The sequence below is a fragment of the Pyxicephalus adspersus genome, chromosome 6, assembly GCF_032062135.1.
Source record: "Pyxicephalus adspersus chromosome 6, UCB_Pads_2.0, whole genome shotgun sequence".
Classification (NCBI taxonomy): Eukaryota; Metazoa; Chordata; class Amphibia; order Anura; family Pyxicephalidae; genus Pyxicephalus; species Pyxicephalus adspersus.
This window is the reverse complement of record NC_092863.1, coordinates 40,662,377-40,685,964: the sequence shown is the minus strand read 5'-3', so window position 1 is coordinate 40,685,964 and position 23,588 is coordinate 40,662,377. Positions and strand designations below refer to the sequence as shown.

The 23,588-nt window shown below is 34.7% G+C and overlaps 1 protein-coding gene across 4 annotated transcripts in view; it reads right to left on the bottom strand.

Moving 5' to 3' along the window:
- Positions 1-23,588, bottom strand: part of SEZ6L (seizure related 6 homolog like) — a 227,342-nt gene that overhangs the window by 21,624 nt on the left and 182,130 nt on the right. For 3 of the 4 annotated variants that reach the window (XM_072415423.1, XM_072415420.1, XM_072415422.1), the window contains 4 exons: positions 20,801-20,997; positions 13,625-13,819; positions 5,789-5,980; positions 324-518 (listed from right to left, as the gene is read on the bottom strand). In XM_072415423.1, the coding sequence (XP_072271524.1) occupies positions 324-518; positions 5,789-5,980; positions 13,625-13,819; positions 20,801-20,997 (779 nt within the window). Of the gene's footprint in view, positions 1-323; positions 519-5,788; positions 5,981-7,895; positions 8,397-13,624; positions 13,820-20,800; positions 20,998-23,588 lie in introns of those variants that run through there. The other variant, XM_072415424.1, reaches the window with a different exon arrangement.

Below are 23,588 nucleotides of genomic sequence, written 5' to 3'. Positions count from 1 at the left end.
GTCTGTCTTTCACTGCTGGGCAAATGTAAGTTAATCTAATGAAACCTCTTTGATGCTAAGAGGGCATAACATAACATCCTTTAGCACTTTTCTCTGTTTTCTAGCCCAGTATTTATAGATTCAGAGGACGGGGCAGACCAATGCTGGCCATGCACATTACAATTTTTAGACAATTTCAACACTTTTGAAAAACAAATTGACCAGGGCAACCAAAAACTCAATAGTTTCTATCGTTTCTCAGTTGTAGTATAAACTGTTCATGGTAGCCTAATGCATAATTGATCAAAACCGGGAAAAACAAAAAAAAAGCAGTTGCTCAGTACCTTTGCATATAGGAAGAGGTCCACTCCACTGAGAAGGTTGACCTAGAATGCACTTAATAGTTACTTCTCCCATCAGTTCAAAGCCTTCATAGCACATAAAAGTCAGTGATTCTCCAGGAAGATAGAGTCTTTTGTACAGAATTTGGTAGCCATTTTCTGGTAGACCGGGATTGTCACACGCAAGGGATTCTTCAGCTGCAAAACATACAATAACTGAAATGTATCTAATAACACAAGGTTTCAATTGATAGTTTTAATGAAAATATATAGTGGTTTGATATTAATTTTCTTTATTGTAAAATTGTTTTATGTTTAAGCCATTTGAATATGAAATATTGCATTTTTCATATTTAGTATTTTGTTGGCAAGCTTAAGGCAAGATTGTAAATACCATCATAGCCCATTGTTGCAACTAGTTTCTAATAGCAAAAGTTTATATTACACACATAATGAATGACTGAATGAACCTCTCTCTAAATGTTTTCAATCCTGGACCAGATCCATTCCTGGTTTGCTGTATCACCCAGCTTCACTGATGAAAGTGTATCTTCTCCAGTCTTGGAGAGCTTTATTAAATCAGGCCCTGAATACGGTGGGTTAAGCAGAAGCAGCCTACAATCATGAAGAAAGAGCTAGACTTTCCTATTAAAAAGCCTAGCATGCTCTGCAAACTGTGTGTCATATATGCTCTCTGTATAGGGACCTTTATAGGAAACTGTACATGAAAATGTTTGTTTAAATTACATGGGTTTTGCATAAACATAAACATTTATAAAAATGCAAAACTGAAAACAGGGGAAAAGCAGGTCTAAAGTAGGTCAACTGCAGGTCATATATAATGAATCCTAAAAAAACTCAGAAGTGTTTCAAACTACTTTCAAACAAATGCCACTGGCATAGGGTAATATTTTTTTTCCACTGTTTTTTAAAAACAGTGATATCAAAGATCAGTATGATTGTATCAGTATACTTGTATGGGTATTCTTATCTAAACTTGTATACATAAAAAAAAAGATTTTATTTTAAACTGAACTAAAATGTCAGAAAATGGGCAAATGGGCAGCATGGTGGCTCAAAGGTAAGTGCTCTGGCATTTGCAGTGCTAGGTTCCGGGTTCAAATCTCGGCCAGGACGCTATGTGCATAGAGTTTGCAGGTTCTCCCTGTCTCTACGTGGGTTTCCTCCCACATTCCAAAAACATGCAGTTAGGTTAATTGGCTACGTCCTAAAGTTGACCTTAGATTGTGAAAAAAGACATATGACCGAGGTAGGGACATTAGATTGTGAGCCCCTTTAAGGGACAGCTAGTGACATGGCTATGGACTTTGTACATCACTGCATAATATAATGGCGATGTGTAAATACCATGTAATAATAATAAAACATGCACTATTTCAGCACCATCTTGATGGCCATACATGATCAGCATTTCAATAATAAGAAATAACATTTGTATATAGTAACTTGCCATTTTATAGTATTCTGGAATTCTCTTTTTAACTGAAATTCTCCTTAAAGCTCCACATTTAAATTTTTAATGCTTTAAAAGCCTTTGGCTGGCACTAGAACCTTAGTTAAGTAAATTGTAGGGGATTGTTAGTTTACATAGGCAATGCCATTTAAATGCAGGATATTTATGGGCACATAAAAGCAAAATTAGTACCCATAAACTAATATTTTACTGCCTTTAGTCTATAAATAAATGCAGCAATAAATAGGAAATCATTTTAATTCCATATCATCATCCAATATGTGCATTAATAGTAGTTTGTCTCCATTGTCTAATTTAATGTAAGGTTTGCTTTTAATTTACTAGTACCATAAACACAGAATACCTTCTTTAATCTGTAGATGGAGACATTTGGTCTTGCTTGAATAACTCTCCACCATTCTGACAAAAGACTGCAGAACAATGGCTAAATATTTTCACTCCCAAAATGGACATAATAATGAGACAGTAAATTACAAGGACAAAAGGAAGAGTCAAATTTGTTGACATTTTGACACACTGGCAATATATAATTATATGGGTGTTTCCCTGTATTGATTTCTTGGCTATCTCTTTGATGCAGTAAACATATTGTGACAGCTGTAATCAATGCATTCAATAGATCTGCTGATATGATGGAGGCTGAATGTTGGTGAGTCACCTCCAAACAAACAACTCCATTCATTATTTCAGGCTGAAAGAGAGCACATACTTTGAAAGTGTACATTATAATGAACAGCACTGTTCTCTTCTGAGGATGACAGTAATAACTGACTGTAATTATATGTGTGATAGACAGATATTTACGCTTGTCTTATAATTCACTTTTGTTGGGAAACAAGTCACAAGGCATCATGGCAGTTAAGGACGATGTATACCAATAATTTTAGCATTATTTTAAGACTACTTTTTAAAAAAATAGAAATCTGTAAACACTTGAACCAAAGATGTGCCTCCTTGTTTTTGAAAATACCCTGCACCCAAAACTGACTTTTTTAATATTGCTAATAGACATTCTAAATGCAGAAGTTAAAGCCCATTGCAGATGCTAAAACAGCTGGGTAAAGCCCCTGAATCTCTGGATTTGTTAACTAAATTATGTCTGGTAGAAGAACAAACTTGTATGTGAACCTAAATATCCGGACATAGCACACAATTTCTATATCAGGGCTGTCCATCACCTTTGTAGTCTGCTACATACAGACAAGAATTAAAAAAAATATTTCAAAATAAATATTTTTCTGACTCTTTTTATACAACCCCTTAATAAATTCACTGTTGTCTTTTAGAGAAATACTAAACATGTGTTTATACTCTAGAACAGCCTTTCTCAACTTTTATGACGTGGGCGAACTCTTGAAATTACCAGGTTTAAGGGAACCCCTACTATAAAAACTATAATTCACAGCTCAAAGTATGTTAGCATGGTGGTCAGTAGGAAGAATGTCCAGTGATTGCTTCTGTGAACGTTAGATTCACTGTTCTATGAATAAAATTATCAGATACCTCAAGGTAGTATTATCTCTGCACTTGAGTTATCAACCTACCGGAGCCCTACTTAGCCATTGGGTTATGGGGTTTATTAAAGTGATTAATAGAACATCCTAAACTATATGTAGTCATTTTTACTGATGATGTTTTTAATCCTCTTAATTTAAAAATATAGCAGTTTGTTTTAAGAAATTTGTTGTTTGTTGAGGATTTGCATCAACTGACCGAGTACGGATAAGAAGAGCTCGTTTTGTAGTCAGTGACTAACAAAGTTTGTACATGAGGAGTAAAGCTTTCCTAAAGTAACTCCATTTGTCCTGGCTGTCACCTGTATTCTATTCTTAACTGTTCAATTAGCTGTCCCCATTTGCCGAAAATGTGTTAGTGTCATTATAGCGCAATGTAGTGTTTATTCAGCAATTGTTACACTTGAAGAAAACACAAGTTCTTCTCCCATAAAATGTAATTTTTGCTCTCAGTGAAGCTTGTCTATATTAAAAAAAAGAAATGGGTCATTGCCTTACATATTGATTTACATACATATAATTGTTTTTATAACTTGAAAAAATGTTTGTCACTTTCAAGCATAACAGAAAAAAAAGATATTGGATTTAAGAAGAGAAATTGTAGTTGATAAATCGGCACCTACACTAAATTTCCATTTAAATTGGGCTTGGATGATTCATATTTCAATACCCCTCATGGATTTCAGGGAAGCAATCCTAGGTATAAAGTTCAGAGCATTATAATTAAGGTAGAATAAATCTAGAAAAGATGCACTTTGTATCTACTAAGGGGCCACACTTGTGTTTTATAAAAATTGTAAGGCTGGGTCTACACAGAAGTTTTTAAAAATGCATGTAAACGTTCCTACTGCGTTTATTTGCGTTTTTATTAGCATTTTAAAGCTTGCCTTTAAAATGCTGGAAAATGTCTATGCCGTGCTTACCTGTGTTTATGTTTTAAGTGCTTATAAACGCCGGAAAACACCCCATTGAAATCAATGGAAGCGTTTACCCGTGTTTTTGGGTGTTTTCCAGCGTTAAGCCCGTGTTTTATTTTGTAAGCAATTTTGCAAGCAATGTTATAGATAACGCTCATGAACGTGCCTCAAGGAAACGTCCTGGTGTAGATTAGTCTATTGGAATGCATTGGAATTTCAAACATGGGCTTTTAAAGCCTCAGGTTAAATGCTGGGGAAAACATCCGTGTAGACTAAGCCTTAGAGAAGGGGACCTAATAAAGTAACCTTAAGTTAGGTTACTATACTAAACTCCTCAAGGATCCCTTAACCTATAAAGGAATACAATAAAGTGATATTTTTCTGCTGGCCACAAAATGTTGCTTGGTTTTGTAAAAATTGTCCTTTAAAGTCTGCAGAGTAATAGCTATAAGACAGTAGCTTTGTTAGTCTTAGTGTAGCTTTGTTAAGGTGCGTACACACTTCCAATTTTTATCATTCCAATCGAACGACGAACGATCGATTGGGCAAAAAATCGTTCGTAAAAAAGTAACCAACGACACCGACGAACGAGGAAAGTCGCTGGAAACGAACGACCAGACCGGCGGATCGGATTGGACGACGATCGCTGAACATCGTTCGTGTGTGCGGTCGTTCGTTGATCGTCCATGTTCAGAGCATGCGTGATGAACGAACGTCCGTTCACTTTCCTGTCGTGCACATAGTTCCTCTATCACTTAAATGATCGTATCTATTGTGTGTACAATATCTACGAACGATCGTGTCGTTATTTCTATGTGCAGGATCGGTGCTATACGATCGTTCGTGTATATCGTGCAGGGACGTTCGTCGTTCGTTTTCCGACGATAATAATTGGAAGTGTGTACGTAGCTTAAGTGTAGGTGCCGATTTATCAACTACAATTTCTCTTCTTAAATCCAATATCTTTTTTTTCTGTTATGCTTGAAAGTGACAAACATTTTTTCAAGTTATAAAACTTGAAAAAATGTAGCAGGAAGCAGTAGGGAACCCAAGATCCTGATGTCAAGTGTATTGTAGAATTTGATTTGATTTTTCATGAACAAAGCTGCAATTTACATGGGAAAAGTAGGTATGTACAATCTTTAAGATGTTTTTCCTTATTTATTTTAATTCTTAAATCACCTAGGTCTACAAAAAAAAAGGGCAACCAAAATCACCCAAAAAACAAATTCCTGGACTAGACAGGGGAATTAGATATTTACAGGAAAAACAAGGTACCCTAGTTTTATTCCAGTCTGATTTCCTATAGTTTCTTACATGGATACCAGACATGGAAATGTGACTACCTTGTCACAAGTAAAAAAGAAAAAAAAAAGGATTATACAAATTACAGAGCTCATTAGGGAAATGAGCAGCATATAAAGATGCCTAGGCTGTAATGGCCAGATTGATATCTAATAATTTGATATGATATAACCTAGGACCTAAGAACACTGTATAGTCACAGAGAGTAATTCCCAAGACAAGATATGAATTGCTTACAAACACAGTGTGGGATTTTGGATGTCCAGATTGGGGTTCCTGTCTCCCTGCTGTAGCAGGTCAGAAGAGAGCTTCCTTCAAGCACAAAGCCTGTGTCACAAGTGTACTGGATGGTAGTGCCAACGAGAAGGACTGGGTCTGAGATAAGACGAGTGGAGTGCTCTACCTCTCCGGGGTCTGTACAGTACATGACTGCAAAACAAAGACAGATATGGCAATTAATATTATCACATAAACTGCACAAATAAAATGTAATATGACACACAGAAAACGATGTGCTAACAGCTAAACTGTGTCACATTTCTAACATGTCCAACATAAAGACCATATGGACAAACATAAACACATTTCTTGGAAACCAAAAACAGTAAAAGAGTTAATAATACCGCGTTGAGTATGCGATTAGTACAGTATACAAACTCCTTGTGATATGTAAAATATGTTCAACATATATAAAATACAAGGTTGGTCTGATGCACATATGTGGTTTATGTAGTTTATGTACCAATGCATAGTAAATGGCTTTGCAAGTTATCCAATAATATAGAAAGCAATGAATGTAAAATTCAGCAAACATTCATTTTAGGTATCTCTTACTGGTACATGTATTTTTAATCATATTCACTGCAATATAAATGCTTAACCAATTTAAAGAAAAAGAAAAATAGACTTTTTAGATTTTTGTGCAGCTGAAAAGACAGGATGATTCATTAAAAGATTTAGAGAATGGTCACAGGATAAAATGTGTGAAGATTCACTTCAATTACCCAGTCATGTGAAAAGAAAATCCCTGTTTATTTGTTTCATCTGCACATAATTAGATGCTAAATGTGAATATTCACACTATTGATTGTGTGAACAATTTACAATTCCTTAGTAAATTAGCCTTACAATGTCTGCTTGAAAACATTCCTTGATCTAGCTGTAATGTGTTTACAAGGGAGACTCTTTTCAGTTTGTTAAACATGATATGCCCAATAATGTATTTTGATCCTATACATGAATATGAATTTTATATATATATATATATATATATATAATTATATATATATATATATATATATTTATATATATATAGTATTCTCCCAGAAATGTTTTTAAGCTGGGTGGTAAGGAGTTGTAGGTGCGCGGCGACCCTTGTATTGTGACCAAACTTTTCAGTAACCACCCAAAAACAACCAGGCACCCTGCTAAAAGGGCCTGTGGATAACATACATATATATATATTCATTCTTATTTTTATACCATAACAGCTGCAAGTTCTGATGAGTCTTCAAAAAATGTTAGGTGGCACGATATGTAGCATGGTTTATAGATGGAAAGGTTTAAAATGTATGGTAGGGTAGGATATGGTAATGTAAATTGTATTTTACAGACCCTTTAAGCACATATTTTCAGACATAACACAGGGCCACATTCTTCCATAAATAATATTACTGGTGGGAGATTATGCCCACAATAAATTTCTGGGTAACACTTGCTAATAACAAGTGGATGTCCACAAAGGCGAAAGGTTAAATTAGGCTAGAATCTAAAAAGGCAAAACAAAACAGATAAAAAGATGAGATGAGATGTGCAAAACTATTATATTATAAAGATGACTGGAAAGGATGACTGCCACCAAGATTAAGCAAATGTATCCCCCTATCCTCGTGTAGCACTTTCAAGACCAAAAAATATAGGTGTTTGGTGACTTTAGACTGTTTTATTGACCATGAATGTGTATTTTGGAACAATGGGCCATCACATTTTCTATCATCGATAAAATCATTTGCATGGTTGCCCATTTTGCCAGGCCAACCATTTACTGTTATTGTTTTAATTTGTAATTTCATATCATTACAGGAAGACAAATGACTATACATAAAGGCAAAATACAAGGACTAACAGTTATGCCATAGCATGGGAATTATATACTAGCACATGAGTAAAAGATGCTTAAGACACCAAAAACAAATGTTTTACAGGAATCAAAATAGCAATAATTTGTGGCAAATCCAACATCCTTTTTAATTTTTATAAAAAAATCTTCTAAACTAACTAATTTTGAAATTGTTACAGTTTCTCTGATTTTAACATTTGTGTGAGAGTCAAGGATTACTCAGAATTATGTTTTTAAATATTTTATTACTTTTCATGGAAGTTACATGAACACATGAAATAATAATGATATTATTAATAATATTAATCATATATACCAATAAGCAAAAACAAACTCAACCAACATATGTAGAAGGGAAGGAAGATCTTTGTGCAATACAATTACAAAAAGAGTCAAATAACAAACAAAAGGGCATTCACAAAAAGATTAGAATTCCACAACAAGCAACAATACATCTAAAGATAAAATAAAGAAAAATCAAAATCCTGCAGATCTCAGAAAGACAGCCTCTATTAGCTGAACTCCATATCTTCAGAAAAATCCACAGAAGATGAAAATATATTTTTAAAAAATGATGTGCATACAAAACTTCACTTAAATGATTCCAAGTCCAATTTACATCCACAACAGAGATGGTTTTAAGTGATCACTTTGTAGGGCTGAAGGTTGTAGAGGAAATGTATGAGCAAAGCTATGGCACCCAGAGCTGATGGTGAGATGTTGGTCCTGGTGAATTAAATCATGGGCTAAATTAGTACAATCAGGCAATTCAGATAACAAAATAGTGAAATTATGGCATGCCGTACTTTAGAATCCAGAAATCAATGTATTGAAACAGACAAGTCATATGTATTTCTTTTTAATAAAGAAATTTACATGGTAATTCACAAGTGCAAGTATCCAAATCATTCCTAAATGCTGTAAACCCAAAGCAAGCAAACAGAATTCATATTTTATATATCTGAATTCAGCAGAATGAATTATCAGTTTTTTTCCTGAAAAATTAGCACTCTTTAACAGATAACATAATTGACTTGACTAAATAACTAAATATGAACATATGAGCTATACAATGACTTTGTTGTTAATGGATTCTGAGTAATGGTTCTGCAATGATTCAAATAATAGCATTGTTATAACACTTATAACATCAATTAGCAAAAAGTATTATTCTGAAAATGTAACCCCAGCTATTTTTGCCTTATACCTGTACAAGAAAAGTTGTTTTTTATTCAATCAACTTTTGCTAACAATTTGGATTTCTCTTCCCAGTAATATTGATAACAAGGACAACAAGGATAACAAGGAAAAAAATATCTCCTGAAAGGGGACACAAACAACAATAAAATTCTTGCAAAAACCAGTAACAACCTGTTAGAATCCATCTTTCATCTGACCAGCTCTCTGCATTGTCATATCTAAGTGCTTGTTTAGCCATTTATGCCTGATCTTGACAAATTTCTAAAAATGTATCTAATATCTTTTTCTTCTTTATTCTATGTAGGTGGTGCAGGAATTTTGATTGGTTGCTTTAGATCAATCAACGTGTGTATTAGCACTTATTTATTAAAGAAGGCTTTACAGAATTATTTGTATGGAAAAATCTGATTTACTAGAATTTTGGGAGTATATGATAAAGAAGAAGCTTCTAAAACATGTAATAGAAAATACAAAACTTCTGTATTTTAGAAATATTGTACACAAAAAGATGCCTATGCTTGTCTGTTGGAACACCACAAACCAACTCGTTAATCAGCTGGGAGACATAATAAATGATTATACTTCCAAAGGCACAAAAATATTTTAACAACTAAGGTTTTTAGCATTTTTAGGTATTTTGGTTTTACTGTACCATTGGGCAGAACCATCTTCTAAGCAAATGGTGTGTACCTTGGGGCATGAGATAAGGCTGATGCACTAATGTAATGTAAAAGTGCAAGAAAATAAAAATACATCTAATTACCATCATCACAATAATGATTTAACATGCACATCATTTCCTTAAGAATACAAAACAGCTAAAATTCGCTTGAACCATAACATAAAAATCAACTATATACCAACCCTAATATACGGACAAAAATGAATGCACACACCCCTACATTAATAATTTAAGATATTTATCACTATAATAACTTTTTCCATGGAGTTTATTCATTATTTTCAATCTTTTGCCAAAATATAAAGTTCAAGGCTTTTTTTTCTTTTGGATAGAGTAAGAAATATATAATATCCTTTTTTGATGATTTTTTTTGTTCTGGTTCTAAATGTTGGCTTTAGATATCCTTTAACCTGTCCTCATTACAACTAAATGATTTGCATCTGACTTTCGACTAGAGATATTTTATAAAAAATTCAGTAGCTGTGGAAGACACAAGCATGTGTAGGCCAAACTATTAATAGGCTTAGCACTAAAACACAAAGCCAATATCTGTCAAATGAAGTTATCCTTTTAGATGGACAAAGTCGAGATGGACTCAGACCAAATTTGTTGCACAATGGGAGATTTTTGATTATGGTCAAATGATAACTTTTCATGCCTCTTGGATAAGAAGATCTACTCCTAGAATCACCACATGTCTGGTAAGAAGAGTTATCATCAGTTTATAAGCATATACATCACACCAGCAAAACTCATAAAAAAATTAGGTCACATAAACAATTTCTGGCATGACTTATTAAAAAAGGAGAATACAGCAGAGCATACAACTATCACAATGAAAACCTATAACCCATTATTTCCTTTTATTTGGAAATATTTACATAAACACCCATATATGGTAGCAAGGGCTTTTTAAACACAGTAAGTTGTCAGTCATGTTTTTTGGGTATTTGACAGGTAAATGAACACATAGAAACAAACAAATGAGTGAATAAATGAATGCGTAATAATAACGATTTTCTACTATACACGATTTCAGTTTCTCTTCCATCAACCATTTCTCCTCATAAGAAGTATCATTTTTTGCTTCAGCCCCATCTTCCCTCTGTTACTATTCCCATTTATTATTACTTTTTATTTTTGTACTCTGCAAATGCCAAGAACATTCCAATAACAGGATATGTCCAGTGTTACTTGTAGGGCAAAGCTTTGTTTTGGCTTTGACATCCTTTTCATTTTCAGTTCTGCCAGCCAAAACCACAAACCACCCATTACACTTGAATAACCCGAACAGGCCACCTATTTGACTTTTGGTATGCAGTATATTATAATGATGCATTAGCAAGAATATTGATTTCAAATGCCTGCGTACAATGCAAAGAAATAAAGCAATGTATGCAAAACAAGTAAATGGTAACAACATTTAAGGGAGGGAATGATCACCCTGTATAAATATATAAATGGTTCATATAGAAAACTCTCTTCCCCATTATTCCACTTTGAGATTATTATACAGAACAAGAGGGCACTCTTTGCGTCTGGAGGAAAAGAAGTTTAATCTCTGGATAAGGAAGGGATTCTTCACTGTAAGGGCTGTGAAAATGTGGAATCGGCTCCCTCAGGAAGTAGTTTCAGCAACTACTATGGATTGCTTTAAGAAAAAGCTGGATGTTTTTCTAGAAGCACAGAATATAACTGGGTATTAAGGCTTTAAAGTAAAAATAACAGAGACTGTTGATCCAGGGAACAACAGTCCCCTGTTTTTTTCCCCTGTTGAAGCAAATTGTACCAGGGTTTTTTTGCCTTCCTCTGGACCAACAATGTCCATAGGGTTTTATATCTGGGATATGTTTATTTACAACTATGTAAATGCAAAAGTAAATACATAATAGATAAGTAAATGGTGTGTACAATAAGGATCATTTTTTTAACAGTGGATAAAATGTCTAAAATGCTAATATTAAAATTCCACGCTTGTCTAATAATAGTCACCATTTAAACCTTTTCTTCTCTTAAACATTTGTACGCAGGTGGCTATCTCATTGAGCCTCCTTAGCCATAAATACTTGATCTTGGCACATTTATGAAACTTCACCTATTATCCACTGTTACTTTTTTCTTTAGAAATGGCCCAAAGCCTTAACCTTTCCTGCACACTAGGTATTATATATAAATACACCAAAGTGAGTTTAGGAGGAAATTTATTTTAATATAAACTCCTATAGAAGGGAAAATTCTTCTTCTTCTGGAAATTAGTTAGTAAAACCTAATACAATATTAGTTCTGTAGAAGCACATAGATTATTCTTAGCCTTTATGGGCAACTGTACCAGGGTATACATATATAAATATATTACTATTGCATGTATTTGAGCTTATCCTAGTGACACCGCAACAAAGAAAAGCATGTATGGTGGTGCTGAATATGTATATAAAATTTATTACACTGGGTAAAGGCAAACTTATCTATAGCCCCTATTTAGTTATATGTCTACATTAATTAGCTGAAATTATATTGGATGCTATTATGAAGAGCATTTAGTTTTTGTGTATTTTTCTGCAAGCTCTTGCTGTTAATGTGGTTAGAATTGGAACCATTCCAGTTCATTTGACTAAGTTCCCATAGCCACAAAATGATAGTGATCAAATAATTAAATTGACAATCTCAGAGTTATGCAATAGCCTTAGACATTGCAATGGTCCATGGACAAAGTTATGATCTTGAAGGTTAAACACTTTGTCCTCTCAAAAGCCAGTGCTATACAGTGTCTATCTGTGCCACCCCAACCCCTCTTTATGGGACGAAAACATTTGGTTAAGCTGGCTCATATAATATCTGAAGACATGCTGGTGCAACACAATCACTGATGGCCATTGGGAATACTTACTATGAGCAGGATGAGGGCAAATGAAATCTGAAAAGATTACATTACCACAAATGTGCATACAAATTTGAACATACAGCTGGAGATTTATTGAAAACAGCCCAAACACCTACAAAAAATGTGTTGCAGAACTTTTGTTTTGTTTTAATAAACCTTTGAGCACAGATGCTTAGGGCCATTTAGATCTAACCCCCTGATACCAGTTTTGGATCTTTGCAGAGGGATGGAAAATTCAACTGTTTAATGTCTATCTCTGCCAAAGTGTGTCATTACTGAACATTAATTTCTATTGTCCCCGTGCAATCTGCAGTTAAGTACAAGTTTCAGAAAGTCAGATTCAGTCAATGGCCTAGTAGCCATTTTTGTGGTATGCACCTGTTGTGTCTATGTACATTAGGTGCTTTATTATAAATTGTTTAGACCAGCAAAAAAAGCACAGATGTGATAATCTGATGTTGGGTTCCTGGTCTGTTAACTTCTAATTAACAGTGGTTTCACACCACTATGTTTAAGATCATCACTAATGATCTAAAAAAGTAGAACCTCAGCCAAAGGATTTTATTAGGTAGGGCGGGGAGGGATTGAAACATCGGCCAGGTTATTATTATTGTCTTTGTTCCCTGACTTTTTGTCTTGCCAGTTGACAGCAAAAAGTAAGAGAAAATCTCCTCCTTGGTAAAACCACATTTTTACCATTTGGACCCTGAAAAAGTTATCCCCAATGCAAGATTTCCCCTTTGTGTTTTATAGACAACTAATAAAAGCTTGGATCACCTTTCACTTTTTGTCATATTGATTGAAATCCTCTAACTAATACACGAACAAGAACACAATGGGGTTTATTCCTTACCCACTCTTTCCAAAATAAAAAAAAATATAGAAAGCTTTAATGGAAATCCAAACATTTACATTATTCAACAACAACAAGATTTTTCCTGCAAAACTGAATATTAGTATTTCTAGAAGAACAACACATCCTTATCGAATGCTGATTAGCACATCTTTTCCATGTAAATGATTTTTATCAGTGAATATGCATGCTCAGAAAACACACAACAGGAATAATGTATTCAAAGCAATGATTCGTATAAACAAAAGTTGATTTCTGAAGATGAATACCAATTGCTGAAGATTCAGGAAGGTCATGGAATGATCTAGAGTGGAGTAATAAAACTGCGCGTGTCTTACTTTTCTCACAAAATGGAGGGTCGCTGCTCCAGCTGAGATCCCACTGACAGGTCAGGGTTTCGCTGCCCACAATATCATATCCAGGATCGCACTGATATGTAATTTTGGCTCCTCTGACGAGATCTGTGTGAGATGTAGTCTTCCATCCATTCTGGATTTCAGGTAATTCTGAGCAAGAGTCATTTCTGGACACTTCTAAAATATATAACAAAAAAGGTGGTTTTAAAAGAAATTATCATGGGAATTATTTAATAACAGCAAGTGATCTTTCTTTTTTAAATGAAAATACTTACTGGTGCTAGTGTGCGTTTGTACACTGTAGCATACCTTTAAAAACCTTTTGTTATTTTTGTTTGATAAGTGCACAATAATACCAGCTGATTCTGCCAGCAATCTTGTTAGTTGGCAACCTCATGTGCCCTGAGCCTGTTCTATTATTGTGTTCTCCCTTATCTTGAAATACTGGGTATTGTTCAAAATTTGACTGGCTGAACAAAGAGGCGGTGGAACAAAGTAAAAGTGAGTATGTGTCACAGGAAAAAAGAACATTAACGCCTATCTAGGAGAAAAATGCCAAACCTGCCCAACCCCACATTTCATCCTCCACTAACCCAACCTACAGGTTTAAACATTTCCTTACCTTGTAAAGGTAGATATACTCACCTAAATAAACCATCCAGGTCCCTTGATGCCCATCTGAAGGACTGTTGACCAACTGATGCAGAGGCACCCATGCTGACTAGTCCCTACCTGTCCCTTCTTCTGCTGTCATGTTCTGGTCTTTTCCTTGCTGTGGGAAGCTAATATGAAGTGTCCACATAAGGATGGCAGTAAAGCAGACACTAAAGCTGCGTACACACGTGCAATTTTTGTCGTTGGAAAGGATCTTTCACGATTTCAGCGACGGAGCGGCACCCTGCTGCGCACCCCCCCCCCTTCCCTTTCATTAGGATCGGTTGTCGTTCATCGTCCGTGGATCCGCCAGGATGGTCATTCGGACGATGGACGCCGCCGACTGTACACACGCTAGAGTTTCGCCCGATATCTGGCCGATGCTGATTATTGGGCGATAAAAATCTGACGTGTGTACGCAGCTTTAAGATAGAATGCCATCAAAAAATAAACACAAGAAGCCTTAAGATGAGGCTGGAGCATTACATGACTGTGGCTTCAAATGAAAAACAGGGACTGCATTGGGGAACCACAGGTTTTCCTGTTTTATCTAATATATCTTAATGTGAATATGCACACAGTATAAATACATAAATGTGATTTGCCAGTAGTCACCTGCCGGTTCTGTACAGCAAAGCTCAGGCTAGGGGGAATGCAGAGCAGCACTAGATGCCAATCAGTAGTGTAAGAAGCATGTTGGCAGTTGGGAACAGACCTGTAAGTTTTAACTTTCCCTGTCCTACTGTGTTCTTTTCCCCCCACCTCTTAGATTGTAAGCTATTCTTGGCAGGGTTCTCTCCCCCTCCTGGGTCCCGGTCTGTATCTGTCTGTCACCTGCAATCCCTATTTAATGTATAGTGCTGCGTAATATGTTAATGCTATATAATAATATTAATAATAATATTAATAACCCTAATGGAAAAATAATCAGGACTGTGCTGCCCAGGACAAATTAGTAATTCTCAGAATAGAGAGAGAAATACAAATCCTTTGGGTAGGTAGAACAGCTCTCTTATGTATATTTCATCTCTTTCACTGTTCTCTGGATTTTAGTTTTTGAGTGAACACAGACTGGGATAAGTCGTCCCAACTCCACGTGATATTTCCTAAAAAAGGAATCTATTGTAATATGACATTTGCTATCATATTTATACAGTATTTAAATAATTTGAGGATCAGTGTGTGGTAGAATGCTTGTCTCTGCTTCATATCTTCTGCTGTTATTCTGAACAATAGCGGAGTTCATTGCTGCTACGACAAGTTTATAATCCAGAAATATAGGTATCTTTAATCTTATATGATGCACTTAAAAAATATTGATTTCAATGGATTTTTTACTTTCAGTAACAATTTGCGAATCCTATCTCAAGTAAACTTCTCACAAACCTGGGCAATTCAAACAGCATACAATGATAAATAAATACAGAAAAACTTGACACAATCTGAAAGAAATTGGATTTCCAATAACTGAGGTTTTAAAGAACTAATAGGGAAAATCAGAAAATGAGGAGGAGTTGAGGGAGGGTAAGTCTGAATTTTGGAGAAAACATTGACATTTGTAAATCTATTCTGTGGCTTTCTCTCCTTGTTTTTTAACTGTTAACAGTTAACTACTGGTTATACATACTTCCATCATGTTCTTACATATAATTAATAAATGAAGAACAACTAACCAAGAGGGAGCATCTAAAAGAGGTGATTATGCCTAAGCAGTAAAAAATAAATGATTATTTTGTCTTGAATTTCTCCTAACAATATCAGTGCACTATCTGAGCCTATATACTCCTTTGCATCTAGTATCTGTATATTCGAAGTAGGAGATCATCTAGGGCACTGCTGCCTAGAACTAGTCAAATCATCTTTTACGATCTTTCCAGTGACAGTAGAAAGAGCAAGCTCTGTATAATCGGTGATGTTAAGTTTTTTGGAAAGAGAAGAGGGAGGATGAGCAGGAAGCATCCATCTGCTTCTTTAACCATAGGAAATGACAGTGGTCAGTTCTCACCCAGCATGATCATGATCAGGCAACAATTACGGTATCTAACTTGTGTATGCAACCTCAGACTAAGATTAGGTGATGTTACTATTCTTCTTTCATGAGCTTATTCCGATCCTTATTGATTCTGTGGATCTGTGCTTTCTACACCTCTCTGCTGCTTTCTAAACTCCCCATCAAAACCTTCACTATTTCGCTTAATAGTAATAGAAAGGAAAGACTTTCATTTGCAGTTTTCATTCTTTGACTTTTCTTACAGGTAAAAGATACCCAAAAGCTATCACACTTAATATGTGAGATAGTTATTTTATGAAAAAACTCATTAATTGTGGAGTATGATGATTCCCAAAAAATAGAATAAAAATACACTAAGCAGATATTAAGAATTTAAGTAAACAGTGGCATTAAAAAAAAAACTGCTGCACTATTTAAAGCTGAACTTTGGGTATATGTGAAACCTACTCCATGCAGTGGGACTTCTGCATGGGTTAAATACCCGTTTTGTTGGGCACTTTTACCTATCTTTGGCTGCTGGCGTTTTCTCTGTTGCTTTGAGTTGTAAGAAAGTCCTTGTCATCATCACATCACAACTATGCGGGACCGCTAGTCCTGAAGTATTTGTGACGATGTTAGGGAGCTGGGAGGAAGAAAATTTGGGACGTAAAGACATTTTTGTTGCTTTGTGAAGCTTGTGCATAACATAGTATTTTAATTTAGGACTATGGCAAAAAAAAGCAGAAACAATGGGCCTGATTTATTGAAACTCTCAAAGGCTGGAGAGGATACACTTTCACTGGTGAAGCTGAGTGATCCAGAAAACCTAGAATGGAAGTCATTTACTATTTGTTAGTAAATGTTTTCAGTCCTGGACCGGATCCATTCCAGGTTTGCTGTGTCACCCAGCTTCACTGATGAAAGTGTATCTTCTCAAGTCTTGGTGAGCTTTAATAAATCAGGCCCAATAATGGTAGAATCCACAGGTAGTATTTAAATAAAAGCTTCCAATTCAAAGTGCCCGGTTTACATGCTTATTGATGAAGCTGACAAATACTTTAACATTCACTTTATTTCTATACTATATAAAAGGATTCAGCCACATTCCTTTTGTGATCACCAGCAGCTATCTTCCTTTAAATATATTTTTTAAATATACACTAATCTTTATTATAGTTATGTTTGAATTTTTGTAAGAGCATTAATTTTACTGAGAATAAAATTGATTAATTCTAGAAGCTTTCTCTAAATGTACTTATTATTAGCCAACGTGATCTGTATAATATTCCTGTATTTCCTTTACCCAGATGAAAAGAGATTTGCGTTGGCTGTTTGAGCACTTTTATGAAACAGTAGGAGTAAACCTTTTGGATGTGATTTTTTTCTGTTTTGGTTATAGCACCGTTTTGTATCTCAGCAGGTGCTGAATTGGCCCAATCTATACAAATAATGGGGCTGTCTTACAAACAGTGGTATCTTATCTCACAGAGCAGCAAGAAATGATAGCTATGAAACTAACTGCAGGAGTGCAAGTTGAGATGAGCAAAAATAAAGTTTCTTAACCCTTTCAAATGTATGCAGTGCTGAAAAAACCTTCAACTGTAAATGATAGGCAGAGAAACTGAAACTGTAAATGATAGGCAAAGATGTATGCACAGCATGTGGTTAATGTATTCATACATCACAGACTCTATACGCATCTAGAATGATTCCATCAACAATGATTTCATATTTGCTGTTGAGTTAAATAAAAAGCAAATCAAATAAAAACAAGTTTAAGCAGATACATTGCATAGCTAAAATCTATTTATCATGTCTGAGATACAAAGCTTTATCAAAATGTAGCTTTCAGCTGGCCCCCACTGTAAGAAAAGTGACACTTTGGTAAAATTTTGGATAAAATATGTTTTTATTACAGTCAGGGTAAACAGATAGGGCATAAAGTGTTTCTAACCCCCAACTCTTAGATGAGGACAGGACTACAGAACACTTTTTTCCTCCATACCATAGAAGGGTTCTGTAGTTCTCCATGACAGCTGAACAATAAAACAGGTACACAGCACAGCCATTCAATACAGGACGCTCCTATCTGACATAGATGTCTTTTTTTGCACTGGAGAGCTGTGCTAAATGATCTCTAGTGTACGCATTTCCCTGCTTTGCTTCAATATTATGTGGTTCTGTGCTTGTTGCACCTGTTACTTATAGAACATTCCCCACCAGTTATCAGATCACCATTGAGGCAGGTTGGGGGAAGGCAGGGGTCTGGTAATGCTGGTGGACAGGGCAAAAGGACAGACCCACATGTTCACTGCCACCCTGTCTTTTATTATTCAGCCAGGAATACTATTATATTATTTTATTTGTAATCAATAAAAAATAAATACCATCTACAGCTTTAAGAAATTCCTTCCATGTTATCTGAATGATTTGTTTATTAACTAGTTACAATGTTTCCCTTGAGCTGCATTCTGCTCAAGTGTCCCCTTACTATACCATACATTAGGAGTCAACTTTGTAAATGAATGAATGTGTCACATTTAAAGTAACAAAACTGATATAGTCAGCCTTGTCCTTCCCACATCCTGTGACGGCACAGGAGAAGCAGCAGACTGATTAGCTCATCTCCTTGTCACTCTCTCTCCTCCTATCCTTGCACTACAGCACAACTGATTGGCTCCTTGTGCTTCTTCTCTTTCATATCTATGCACTGCTGAATACAGAATTTTAGAAGGCTGACTCCATGTCAAAAGCAGTACCTATACTGACTGTGTTTTATAAAACCCAATTAGTGATGTAATAATAAATACATAGAAGAAATTATTTGTGCTGTTTTTTTTTGTCTGGTGCTATGGTTAAATCTTTAACACCGCTATTTTATTCTTTTTTTAGCTCTCCATTTCATACTAAACCTTCTCTATGAGCTCACAGAGAAAAGAGAATAAGAAAAGCCTAGTTTATCATCCAAGTGCTTGATAACCCATCACAAAGTTCCATAACTGACAGACATGGCAGTGTAGCTGGTGGCACAAACATACAACAATATCTTATCCAACTGTAAAAAGGTAACCTAGACAATACAAATGGCCTTTCTCCAACACTGAAATGAACCACCACCACAAGGCACCACCAAATCCTTCAAACACAACAAGGAGCATTCCCCCCTGTGCCGAAAACAAGAAAACTATAATAGATACATATATTAAACAGATCACAAATCAAATTGTCAGCAGTAGATTTTTGTTCATTTATACCCACTGGTTTAGGAAATTATTATATTTTAGTGAATAAGGAGTGAGCAGCAAAATTAAATTGCAACAAACCATTTTTTAGGTCACAAAAAAAGTGAATCACATAGGGATATATTTATAAAGCAGCAAATCCGATATTCTCCAAACATTCACTGCAAGGTACAGGCATGGTCCCAAGCAGATATGAACTCCAATTGCCTTGGTATCAAAGAAAATGAACTCTGTGTTACTTTGTATAGCTTACAGCTTACTATGATTCAAGATGTCACTACTTGACGATAATTTCTTTTGATTGATTGCTTTGCAGCTTTTTCATCTTTATTTAACTCTACATCAACTTTGTTATCTTTTATCAATTCTGTGATTTACGGACTTGCAAAATTACCTTCTTTAATCTTAGAATCACTAGATCTATGAGACATGAATGCAGCTTTCAAGGTTGACAAATGGAGTGTTTATAACATTCTTTCCTCCTGGAACAGGTGACGTATGCTTTGACTATTTTTTTCTTAATGTAATGTTTTTTTTTTGTTCCTACTGTGAAGTACAATGGCCTGCAGATTTTACATTTATATTATGCTTACTTGGGTTATTTATGCTAGAGAACAATAGTAACTACTAGGATTTTCTGAATATGTTGCAAATTTGCAATAATGGTTATAATATGGTAATATAAGGTCACTAATTGAACAGAATTATGAGGATAGAAATATAAAGAAAAAAATGGATATGCTTTCTGAATTCAGCAAGTTGGTTTAGAATACCTATTGCAAATAAAGGGACTGATATACTGCAGAAAAGTGAATGAATATATATGTATAAAGTAATTATTATAAATAATATATTATAATATAATCTCAAACTGTATATTAAATATATATATATATATATATATATATATATATATATGTATATATATATATATATATATATGCAAATGTATATGTTGAGATGATCCTTACAATAACTGCAATTATCTTCAACTAGAGTGCTCATGGCAGGGTGGGTTCTGAGGTGTCTATGACTGTAAAAGACTACAAAGAGTCAAGTTGAACTACTGAGATATGTCCTATATTTTATAGATAATGAAAACTTTGTAAGCTGGAGTCATCATTGATCATTACTTGTTCATAGCGGCATCATTCACTGAAGATCATTATACTCAAGTCAGGAGTGAGGTTGTGTGGCAAGATATCAACTTTTATACCTTCTTTACTGCGCAGTCTTTAGGGCTGCTGTTTTATAATAAAAGGAACTGCTCACCTATATAATTCAAAATAAATCCTTGTCCTTTCCCAAAGATCATCCCCGCTGGATCAGAGTGAAATTGAATTGAAAGGTCAGGGGATGACGAATAAAGTTTCTGAGGGCCACTGCTTCCAACGAACTGTCCCAAAATTTTTGACGTTATTTCATCTCCATCATAAATGGTCAGAATATCATTGTTGCTTAGGTTCATTCTGCAAGAACAAGAAAACATAACAGAGAAAACATAACAGAGTAAGTCATAGAGAATATCTCAGAATATCTTGCTTTGAGACATCTTGGATGAACCTAGGTTTATATAGTACAATAGTTGTTTGTTAGAATTAGCTCAATTTGTTTTAGGAATAGTTAAAATAATGCTTCTTAATCCAGCAGGCATAACTCATAAATGACCATAGACTCTGTAAACCACTGTGGCATATATAAATAAGTTTTGTAAACATGTGGAATTTCTACTTTCAGACAAAAATAAAAAGATGGGAAGGAAAGAAAAAAAGCCTTGTGTTGACTCACCACTAATAAAATTATTGGTACAAGGAAGTATTCAGAAAAATAACTTTGTTATCCCCATTTTTGATAGTGATAAATAATTATCTTATATTACAGTTTGCAAAATATACTTTATTGTATAACATGACCTCTTAAACCAATAATTCCCTATAGCTTATAACTCAAAATGGATAAACTATCATAAATAACAGTAGTATAGTTTATCATTTGCATTAACAATTTTAACATTTATTTGCAGATACTGGATGCTACTAACAACATATTTAAATACATACATAGTAAGCTTTAGCATATTTCAGAACTTTCTATTTATTACTTGAATAATAAAACAAGGTTCCAAGAATTTAGCATTGATATGTATGGGCTGCCTATTCTTTGGCTCCACAACCTCCAGGGGAGGAAAGGGAAATAGCATTTTAATGATCATATCTAGTGATCTTTATGCCAAAACAATAAATAACAACAGTCAGCAATCAACTGAGTAACCACATTCAGTTATTTATGTGCCCCTCTGTTTATTATGCTTTTTGCACAACTCTGTAATTGTTAATTATTCAGTTATAATTCAGCTGGAGACTGATTTTCTCATTTCTAAAACTCTAGGACAGAAATAAACATAAAAGTATAATTTAATATGCTGAATGATAAATACTGCCAGCGTTGAATAAATGTATGACTGCAGTTTGGTCTAGAATGATAATGAGACTTTATTATATAATTGACCTTACTCCTAGAACAGTCATAATGTTTGTGGTAGATATATAAAAATTTTACATTTTTTTCCCCTAAGGATCATTGGCTTTATTTACAAAATGAAACACTGTTATGTGTGCCAACCTGCAGTGACCAATCAGAAACTATGTTTAGAGACCTAGAAACCTGTTTTGAGAATTGAAACTTGGCAGATCCTATGATTTAGGTCACTGAATATATAGAAATATATGCTACTGAGATAAGCCGCTAAACCAAGTTAAACCTTTTTAAAATACTTCTTACATACCACGTCTATTACTTATCCTTTTAACATGCTGGTTTCACCGAAATTGTAATGCTTTTGTATTTTTTTTTTTACTATCTCTCGAGGTTGAATTACTCATATTTGTGGCAGGTTTTCTTAATAAAAAAAGTGAACAGGTTCCCTGGGATGGACTCAACATTAGAAGTGTTTAACTACTTACCTTTCTGTTGCTTTAGGCTGTATACCTGAAAGCCCAGGCCCTTGGTTAAAGGAGGTGATTATTGTTCATTTTGGGTGAATATTAAGCCAGTAGAGATATACATATAGTTACAATATACACAATTGGTGTTTGTGCATTTCTAAACAGGGAGCACAGTATCGGTGTGCAATAGGGTACCAATTAAGAAACAATATATTGATAAGCACTACATGTTGTGTATAATAACTCTCAGAAATGAATGTTGCTGTAGTAGAAATCATTGCAAAACAGAGCAAAGAATGTTCACTCTAAAACTGGAACAATCACAATATACTTTGTGCATATAGTGAAGCAATGTTCACCCTGTATCTACAACCATATATACGGATAATAGGAAATTAATAAATTAATATGGAAATGGTTAACAAGAACTTTTTATTGCATTTCACCTTATGCACTGAGATTGGTAAACATTTATTTCCCAAGCTGAGCATTTACAACACTATTCTCTATTCATTTAGTGAGTCAACCACAAAAAAAAGTACTTTATGGGATACTCTTGTTTAATTGCTTGCAGCAACTCAATGTTTTAGGCATTGAGACAATGCCGAGACCTGCTGAAGTTCAAAGTGATCATTAAAATGGGAAACAAGCGTGATTAAGGTGACGGTAAATGTCACATGGTTGTCGGTGCTAGGTGGGCTAATATGAATATTTAAAAAAAATGCTTATCTGCTGATTTCATGCACAACCATCTCTTGGGTTTACAGAGATGGGTCTGAAAAGGGGAATATATCTAGTAAGAATCAGTTTTCTGGTTTAAAATGCCTTCTTGATACCAGAGGTCAGAGGAGAATGGCTAGACTTTTTTGAACTAATAGAAAGGTAACAGTAACTGAAATAACTCCTTGTTAACACCAAGGTACACAGAAAAAAGTGTCTAAATGCACAACACAGCCTACTTGTAGCATTGTTGCTGACCATTTTTGTTATTTCTTGACCACAGTGTACCCATCATCATATGATCACTTCCAGCAGGATAACTTGACATGCCATGAAGCTCAAATAATCACAAACTGGTTTCTGGGACATGACAGTGAGATCACTGTATTCAAATG